Source organism: Neolamprologus multifasciatus, chromosome 14 (genome assembly GCF_963576455.1).
Source record: "Neolamprologus multifasciatus chromosome 14, fNeoMul1.2, whole genome shotgun sequence".
In the NCBI taxonomy this organism is placed as follows: domain Eukaryota; kingdom Metazoa; phylum Chordata; class Actinopteri; order Cichliformes; family Cichlidae; genus Neolamprologus; species Neolamprologus multifasciatus.
The window spans coordinates 29,023,746-29,033,122 of record NC_140452.1 but is presented as its reverse complement, the minus strand read 5'-3'; the positions used below and the strand labels follow the sequence as shown (position 1 = coordinate 29,033,122).

The following is a 9,377-nucleotide window of genomic DNA, read 5'->3' as shown; positions in this document are numbered from 1 at the left end:
AGAGCACGGAGAAAAGATCACAGTTTAATATAATTTTGGAAAAGAAAAAGAGAAAAAAAAGAAACCAAGTAAAACATTTTATTCTGTTTATACAAAACAATGGTATGAAGTCTACCTCACATAACATCAGCAACTAGAATCTGACAGAAAATTAAAAAGATGTACAAAGAAAAAAAACGAAAACAAAAGACCACATGCCTACAGGTGCCAATCAGCCCCTTTACATAAGCTCAACACATCCCTGAATCACAGAAGAACAATAATACTTAGGATGCACCAGCTACAGTAGACAAAAATCACATCTGTCTCATCTACACCCTCCCCTCTCCTACACCCAGTTAGTCCTCCAATCTAAATCCTCCGTCCACGGCAAAGTTAAGGGCTGGAATGGTTTTCTTCTTTGGAGCACTCAGTACGGCCGGTCTCTTCTGTCGTCCCTGCGGTCACCTCTGAGGGGAGAAGACAAAGATGTCTGTTACTCGGGCTGCATTTTAACGAAGACCCACATCTGCTTCTGTCATTGAGATAAAAACCGGAATCAGCCGGCAAATGAAGGTGAGCCATAATGTCAACTTCTCATTCGCACAGGCCTTCACATTTTAAATGAGCAGCAGAACTTGCTTTCAATAAAGCAGACAGCCATTAATGCAGCATGTCACCTTCAGGGTAGAGCAATAAACAAGTCTGCCATGAAGGCAAACCAAACACAATTCAGAGTGAATATTCAGACACCTGGAACACTTAGGGGCTCCTTGGATCGTGTAATTTCACTCACAGCTTGCTAACAGCACAAAATGCAGTTTAATTTCCTGGAAGATCATACTGCCAAAGTACTTCTGTTATAATTCGGACAATTGCCATCTACAGAAGTTCTCAGATGATACAGCCATCACTGGATGCGTATCAGATGGGAATGATCAGGAATACAGGGGGGTCATCACTGACTTTGTTGGCTGGTGTGAGACCAACGTACTCCAAATCAACGCCGGCAAGACAAAGGAGATGATCATAGACTTCAGGAGGAAGTCTTCCCCTACAACACTGGTGAACATCCAAGGGAAAGACATTGAGATAGTGGGCTCTTATAAGTACCTGGGTGTTCACCTCAACAATAAACCGGACTGGACTACAAATACAGACATCCTGTATAAAAAGGGCCCGAGTCGACTCCACCTGCTGAGGAGACTGAGGTCCTTCGGAGTCTGCAGGACTCTGTTAAGGACATTCTATGACACTGTGGTAGCATCTGCCCTTTTCTATGCAGCGGCCTGTTGGGGGAGTGGATGCACAGACAGGGACAGGAGCAGGATTGACAAACTGGTGCGGAGGTCTAGCTCCGTGCTGGGATGTCCCCTGGAGTCTGTGAAGGTGGTTGGCGAGAGGAGGATGTTAATAAAGCTGACATCCATCATGAACAACCCACATCACCCACTGCATGAGTATGTGAGTGGGCTGAGCAGCTCCTTTAGTCAGACTGAAACACCCTCGCTGCAGGAAGGAGCGCTTTCGCAGATCCTTCATCCCACCAGCAGTTAGACTCTATAACTCCTCAATCACGATGTCATAGGTCACTGAACATCCACGGTCACCACTTCATGCATAATGGACCTTCCATGTGTAGGTATATGTATACATATGTATATTTAGTGTGTACATGTCTATACATAGGAATAGTAGTGGTACAATAGTTATGTCAAGCTATATAGGTTATGTCTTGCATATTTCCAACCACATCCATAATCACATACTGTGTATGCTACCATTGTATATAGTGTATTATCTTACCTTTTTTTCCATTGATTGTACTTATTTGTATTTCCTTCTGATATCTGTACCTGAGGTGACTCAAAAATTTCCCCATCGTGGGATCAATCAAGTCTTACCTTATTGAAAAAGACAAACTATAGTCATTTTTGGGCAGAGTACGCCCTCTTCTGGCCATAAAGTAGTGTCTAAAGCAGATGCGGGAAACTCAAGGCCTCAAGGGCCGGTGTCCTGCAGGTTTTAGATATCGTCCTGGGTCAACACACCTGAATAAAATGATTTGTACATTACCAGGCCTCTGGAGAACTTCAAGACATGTTGAGGATGTCATTTAGCCATTTAAATCAGTTGTGTTGGATCAAGGACACATCTAAAACCTGCAGGACACTGGCCCTTGAGGCCTGGAGTTCCCCCACCCCTGGTCTAAAGTCTCTTTTCCACTAGCACCTACTCTAAGTCCACCCATTTTTTTTCCCCCCCAGAGTTTTCCATTAGGTACTGGTACTTTAGTACCCCTCAGCCAGCAAAAATGTGACAGACTGCATGACACTGATTGGCCAAGGAGTGAAATCACTGCTTGAGCCATTTCACAAGAAATCGCCACTTTTTAAACCAAGCAACAAAGTAGATGGACCACCCTGCTGTAATGACACTACTGCAACAACCAAGAGTCTTCAACTGACCTTCCTCCCATTTTGTAGCCGCCACCTCCAAATCCTCCGCCACCTCCTCCGAAGCCTCCACGGTCACCCCCGCGGAAACTTCCACGCCCTCTAAAGCCACCGCCTCTGTCGCCTCCATATCCGCCTCTGCCTCCACGATCTGCAAATGCATCATGACGTGACAACACAAATGGGTCCGTGACAGCTTAGAGCACAAACTAGCCTAACAATTTAAGTCTTTAACACATGCAACTACTCTGAAGCGGTGCTGTTATTTCCTATGTCAAACTTTGCGTTTTGATTACAATAAAAAATGAGTTTCTTGCATTTATAAAATGACAGAACTGAAATTACCCCGAAGCCTTTAATCCATTACTAAATGTATTAACATAAAAATTGAGCAATAAGGATTTGGACAAGGGGTGGGAAGAAAAAAAAAACTTGGCAAGTTTAGCCATACTTAGAAACATGTTCCTGCTACCAGGTTTCTTTTCGCTAAAACCACAGGGACCATTTTCCAATCCTGTAAACATTTCAGGTAAAAGAACATCTGAAGCGCTCACCTCCACCTCCAAATCCTCCATCTCCTGGTTTGGGTGCACCACACTTGTTACACTCCTGCCGCCGGGCAAAATTCATGTTGCCGCAAGAGCTGAGGAAAGGAAATCCAGGCATTTAGAAATGCAACTGAGCCAAATGGACATGTTCTGTGGAGTTTTTATTAATAAACATTAAGAAATGAAATAAAAAGTTTAAAATCCTCACCTGTTGGGACAAGGCCAGTCTCCTCCTTTAATGTCAAAGTTGGGTCCACCACCACCACGACCTCTGAAACCTACCAACCAAGATGCATCATCAGTACAGGTAACTTAATTTACCAACTGTATATGATATCCATCATTTGAACCCAGATGACGGCCTGAGCAACACCCACCTCCTCGCCCCCCTCTGCCGCCGCCGCCGCCACCACCACCACCCCTCTGTGTGAACTCAGCTCTGCGGGTGGCGAATGATACTTTGATGGGTTTGCCATTGAAATCCTTTCCTGAAATTAAACAAGCAACAGGTCAGTGAAAACAGTGCTGAAACAGGTCAGGAAATAAAAATACATATCAGGGCTCTTACCATCAAACCAATCAATAGCAGCTTTGGCTGATGGAGGGTCATCAAAGGACACTGTAGCTTCACCCTTTGGTCGCCCAGTGGCTTTGTCAGAGTAGATGTTTATCATTGGTTGGCCAGTCTTCTTATTCACCTAAAAGTACAGAAGATTTCGAGATGATCCGCATTTTTTGCATTTTCTGTTTTAAATACCCGAGTCTGCTGCAATGAATATCTACACGAGTACATGCCCATGCTGCTAGCATCGTGTGTGTGTTTGTGCTGGTGGAAAACTGAAACCTAATTACACTAAAGTAAATGAAGTAGAGGTGGTAGATGATGCCTATACGAATCAAAGACAGATAAATAGTATTAGCCCTCTGGTCCTCTGTAATGCTTACATCATTTTAGTCCATTATTAGGCCAGGCAACATGATTGCATTGTAATGCACTACCCCTACTGTCAGTTTTGTGGCTATAAATTAGACATAACTGAAATTTATGTCTTTATGCTTCAGGTGCATAAAGAAAGGACTGATCTGGTATAATAAAAATCCAGTCAAATGAAAAGAAATCAGTCTCAGATTCGCTCAGTACCTTAATGATGCCAATCTGCTTGAAGAAGTCTCCAACTTCCTGAACTGTGACATCTTCTCCAAGTCCCTGTACAAAAATGGTGTTGTTGTCAGAGTTGTCCTGCTCTCCAGCTGTGGATGAGATCAGACGACAGAAAGTGTCAACAAACCTCATCTAAAAACAGATCAAATTTAAGTGTTTAAAGATTACAGAACATATTTAGGCTCCATCTTACAGAACAGTACATGACATGACCAGGTTGGCTGTTTTTTTAAGTTACAACCAACAAATTTACATTAGTTTGTGTTAATCAACTAGAGACAGAACCAACTCAGCAGAAAATACAGACACTAAAAATAAGGAGTCCAAGAGGGTCACCTTTGTGTTGCCTCTGGCTGTACAATGAGTTGTGTGTTCTCTCGCTAGTTAGCCAACATAAACCAATGCAGGTGTATTAGCTGAAAACAACCAACCAACCTGGTGGAGTCTCCCAGGCTGTACTGGACTGTACACAAGATGGCGCCAAACTCATTCTAAAAACGTAAACACTCGTTTCTTACATCCGGCTCCACAGGCAGTGTAAAATTTATGTAACTTATTCAGAGCAGGCCTATACATGTTTAATGCCCACTTTAAGTCTCACCTGGTTCATCCCTTGAGCCGTAGTCTCGAGATCCTGGAAAACAGAAAAGAGGATGGAAGGAGAATGTGTGAAAAAGGATTTTTTAACTCCGGGTGAGCTTTCACATAATTAAGCATTAACTTTGTCCCTAGCATTGCATAATGATACCAAAGAAAATTAACCAAATACCATGTTAACAGCTTTCTGGTGGGTGTTTTCATACCATTGCGTCACATACCAACACCTTTCAACAGGAACAGAACTGTTCTGTTTTTTTTCCTCCCCTCACTTTTCTTTTTTGAACTTACACCAGAAATGAAAACCACCATAAAGTCTCCAGTTTTAGAAAGTTTTCCTTCTTCATCCTGGGAGCACCTCTCATTTACAATCAGCTCTTGTCTCCATGCAACCATTATTACCATTATTTTACATCTCAAGCTCCATGTTCTTTACCATTATGACAAATAGCAATAGGTGGAGTACCCTTGGGATCTGGACATGGAAATGGTGGCATTCACTGAAGTTCCTCTCTCTCTCTCTTTTTTTTTTTAAACCCTCTTTTCTTTTTCCTAACTCAAACTCTTTCCTCCCCCACCGACACAGTTCTGATGCTCGTCACTTACCACCGTAATTTTTGTAGCCACCACGGTCACCACCTCTGCAGAGGAAAAATTGGAGATATGATGGCTTTTCCTTTGTCCCAACTGAGAGCTCAAAGCTCCCCTACATCCCCACCAGTATGCACTCCTGCCAGGGTGTGCGACTACGGTGGAAATGTCTCACACGATGAATGCATTAGTTTTTGACATTAGAGATCAATAAGCAGACGACTAGGCAGCTCTGACTGAACAATCAGGCAGTTATTACATGTCACTGGGGCACCGTTTACAGATAATTTAGTACTTTTCACATGGCCAGATTAGATACCATTAGCTGAAAAAACAGCTTTTTTTTTTAAAACAAAATGAGCCAAATTGATGTTAAGGGGTGCAGCAAACCAATGAGCAATCTTCCACTGAGTGCATTTATGTGATCCTTTTACTGAGGTCCATGTTTTAGTTCAATCACCTGTAGTATAAAATGTAGATCCATGTTAACACAACATACATGTTCGCCATTGTCAAATATACAACACTTGAATGAAACCTGCTGAATGTGAAGCAGCTGAAAATGTGGCTCCAGGTCTAAGTGCATCATCTCAGGGGAGTTTCCACTGCTCACAGTATAGTGTGGTCATTATAAGACATGAACGTACCAAAAACTGGAGTTTGTGAACTTACTGGCATCTTAAAAACATGTGGCTACTGCAAATTTAACTGAGACCGAGATCTCAAACATAACAGGAGGTTTAAAGGATGAAAAAGAAATGTGGCACTTTTGGACTGTACAGGCCCCAAAAATAAAGACTATATTTACCTCATCTCAATAGAGGCACAGTTTAAATATTAAAAAGTCAGATTCATTTTTAGTAACAAATTAGTCCAAAGTAAAAAAAAGAAAGAAAAAAAAAAGAAAAAAAAGAATGGTATGGCACCATTTAGGTTAATATTCCACCGGATAAAAGTCTCTGAAAACACCAAGAGGTCCTTTTCAACCTTTGTTGCCAAATGGACAAAACTTATGTCACTTTCTGGGTATGTTAGTTGCACAACCAGCTCTTATCTGGGCAGCTGTATTCAATCTCCATTTCTTTTTACCTTAAGATCCCATTGATAGCGAGTGGATCTCCAATGAGTCAAGCAACTATGCTCCAATTAACCACCACTTGAGTACAAATCACACAATCTTAACAGTGGATTTTGTCACCAGCGTGTCTCTTATGAGATTAAACACAAACACACACACACACACACACACACACACACACACACACACACACACACGATTTAAAAATAAAAGAATTAAGGCTCAGAGCACCTGGAGCAGATGTTTGGGGAAATTTTTACCTGCGGCAACATTTGATCGTTCGGGTTTTAAAAGAAGAAAAATTACCAGTGTTTGCGGATCTGGAGCACAAAGCAGATGAGTGGTGAAAAAAATCCATCTATGTGGATGGTTTGTAGTTGATGAGTGGTGATGATGTGCTTATAAACAAGTCATTTCTCATATTTCAGTTAAAAAGGGTACCTTAGGGGCAGTGGCACTGTGCAACTTACCCCATACCAGGAGGTCCGCCTCTTCCGCCACGATCATATCCACTACTGCGGTCATAGCCACCACCGCCACGGCCACGGCCTCTGTAGCCCCCTCCTTCTGAACGGTCTCCATAGTCACGCCCAAACCTCCCACCCTGACCACCACCATCACCACCTGGTGGAAGTCAGAAAAGAAATTCTTAGCACAGGCCAATTTTGAATACAGACTTATTGAGATTTTATGATCCAGTTAGCGTACCTTCATTCCATCGTCCATATCCACCGCTGCCACCACCTCCTCCTTGCCCTTGGCCTCCATATCCACCGCTGCCACCACCCTGGCCACTGTATCCGCTACTACCACCACTGCCGCCGCCCTGTCCCTGTCCATAACTGTCTCCACCTTGCCCCTGACCACTGTAGGAGCCTTGCTGTCCATAAGACCCAGATCCTTGCTGCCCATAGGAGGGCTTGTCACCATATCTGAATGGGAAATTATCAACCAAGTGCAGAATTAGGTGGATTTCCCCCCCCCCCTTAAATCTTGCATTAGAGTTACATACATACAAATCATTACTGGATTTTCCCCATTTTGTAATACATACAAAATCTTACACACTCTTTTAACAAACAAAGGATGTCACTGGAAGCGCCTTTCCACACACAAAACACACCCCATCCCTAATAGAGATATTATGAACTTACCCAGAGGACTCTTGTCCATAGTTATTATAGCTCGGTTGCTGAGACTGGCCATAATTTTCTGTGGAGATGAAGAGATGACATTAACCAAGTTTTACCCTGGAGAAACCATGGGGTCAAATTTGACCCCATGGTTTCCCTAGAAAACCCATGGGGTCGGCTCTGACCCCATGGGTTTTCTAGGGTTAAAAACAACCTCAAGGTTCACATTAGCATTTCACAATTTATAAAGCAATTAACCTGTACCAAATGACATTGTACTAAAGGGTATCCTGACCTCTGCTGTGCCTGGGATACTTTCCACCAAAAGACAATAAAAACCAGTACTAAACTTGTGTGTGGACACAGGCGTATGCCAGATCTTAAAGGATACATAACTTAAACACCAACTAAACTAGATGTGAAAAGACATTTTAGTAACTGATATTAAAAAAATGTAATAATAATAAGACACTTTTTAGGTGGCCTCTGTTTAACAACGGTGTTTAAGTTGCATTTACATACTGTACCTTGCTGTCCATAGCCACCATAATTCTGTCCCCCATAGGAGCTGTTTCCGCTATTTCCTTGTCCATAACCCTGCCAATCAAATGCATAAGTTAAGCAGGTTTTACGTAAAAATAAATGAACTTGTACTATTACATCAAGTAGCCAGAATAGAGGTCTTACCTGCCCGCCTTGCTGACCTCCACTATATGAGCCATAGCTGCAGACACATGGTTAAAAAGACATTTAGCTTCCGGGTTTAAATGTGTTCAAAAAGCTAAAACGTTGTTCAGTTACACGCTTTGAACATGGGTATGTAATTTAAAGTTTGTCTGCACATTACCTTTGCGGGCCACCGTAGCCTGAGTCTGAAACAAAAATAATACAGTGGTGTAAATGTGTTTGCTAAAAAGTGAAGTATCTAGCTGTCCAAGCAGCTAGCCTCAAAGGCAAAAATAGGTTACTTTAAGCAGGCCAGCAACACGCCAACAGGCCCTTAGTCAGGCCGAGCTGGGAAAATGGCGGTCACTTTAGCGCTGGCTTAGACTAAATGTTGAAAACGAAACAAATGATCTGCTCAAAATACCCCTTGTTCTTGGCACAGCCTGGTGTAATTAAAATACACACATGTACGATTACAGTTAACTATAACACAGGATATAAGATAACGTTACAAGAGCAAAATACTTCTGGATCCGCAAGAGAAACAACAGCCTTCGCCATAACAAAGACGCTTTGAATTTTTTTTTTCTTTGCCAACAGCCATCCCGATGAAGCCCACTGTAGCCACAGTTCGTGTTTTAAAGTACAGCTAAAAATAAGATGCCGTGAAGCACATTCCCATAATGACTACTTATAAACAAATACAATTATTTGCATGCATTAATGAGGGGGAAAAGAGCCTGCGTTCCATGAAATAGACGGAGCCCTGGCTCTGGCCTCGCGGTTCGCAAGCTAACATTAGCTCCAAAGCTATTTGACCTACTTTCTCATCGGAAAAAAGTGCGTTCTCACTTACCAGTGGCCATTGTGTGTACTCTTTATATATGTGTAGTTTAAAAGCTGATGAATTCTGGTTCTCGTCGTGGCTGATTAAAACCCCTGCTTGAAAGTGCGCAACAAACAGCGCAGAGCTGAACACGCCGCTGCGAATCTGTGCTAAATGCAGCAGCTTTTGCATGCGGGGCGGGGCGCTCCGGAGCCCGCCTTCAAAGCGCGTTCACGCCCCCTGCTGGTCCTGAGCGTTAATGACGAAATAGCGCAGAAAGTTGCGCATCTTCTCTGTGATATCTGATTAGGCTTGTCTGAATACAGCTCACAAAAATGCAC

General features: G+C 42.7%; 1 protein-coding gene across 2 annotated transcripts; it reads right to left on the bottom strand.

Annotated features, from left to right (window-relative positions):
* Positions 1 to 11: 11 nt before the first annotated feature.
* taf15 (TAF15 RNA polymerase II, TATA box binding protein (TBP)-associated factor) lies at positions 12 to 9,244 on the bottom strand. 2 transcript variants are annotated; one of them, XM_085131277.1, is made up of 16 exons: positions 9,067 to 9,208; positions 8,392 to 8,416; positions 8,232 to 8,268; positions 8,072 to 8,141; positions 7,566 to 7,623; positions 7,120 to 7,343; positions 6,882 to 7,035; positions 5,349 to 5,383; positions 4,747 to 4,779; positions 4,125 to 4,234; positions 3,552 to 3,681; positions 3,361 to 3,471; positions 3,192 to 3,261; positions 2,990 to 3,078; positions 2,448 to 2,586; positions 12 to 449 (listed from the first exon to the last, which is right to left on the bottom strand). In XM_085131277.1, the coding sequence occupies exons 1-16, from the start codon at positions 9,074 to 9,076 to the stop codon at positions 410 to 412; spliced, it is 1,335 nt and encodes a 444-aa protein (XP_084987403.1). In that variant the 5' UTR covers positions 9,077 to 9,208; the 3' UTR covers positions 12 to 409. The 2 variants fall into 2 exon arrangements, with proteins under 2 accessions (XP_084987403.1, XP_084987402.1); XM_085131276.1 differs by lacking the exon at positions 5,349 to 5,383 and having other exon boundaries at positions 9,067 to 9,244.
* Positions 9,245 to 9,377: the final 133 nt, after the last annotated feature.

Bases quoted from the DNA above. Each gene is read 5' to 3' on its own strand.
- taf15 (XM_085131276.1), bottom strand. From the start codon at position 9,228: ATGCAAAAGCTGCTGCATTTAGCACAGATTCGCAGCGGCGTGTTCAGC. The intron at 3,682-4,124 runs GTACTGAGCGAA...CTGTACTTTTAG, and splicing joins AGCAGATTGGCATCATTAAG to GTGAATAAGAAGACTGGCCA. The intron at 450-2,447 runs GTCAGTTGAAGA...TTCTCCCCTCAG, and splicing joins GGCTACAAAATGGGAGGAAG to AGGTGACCGCAGGGACGACA.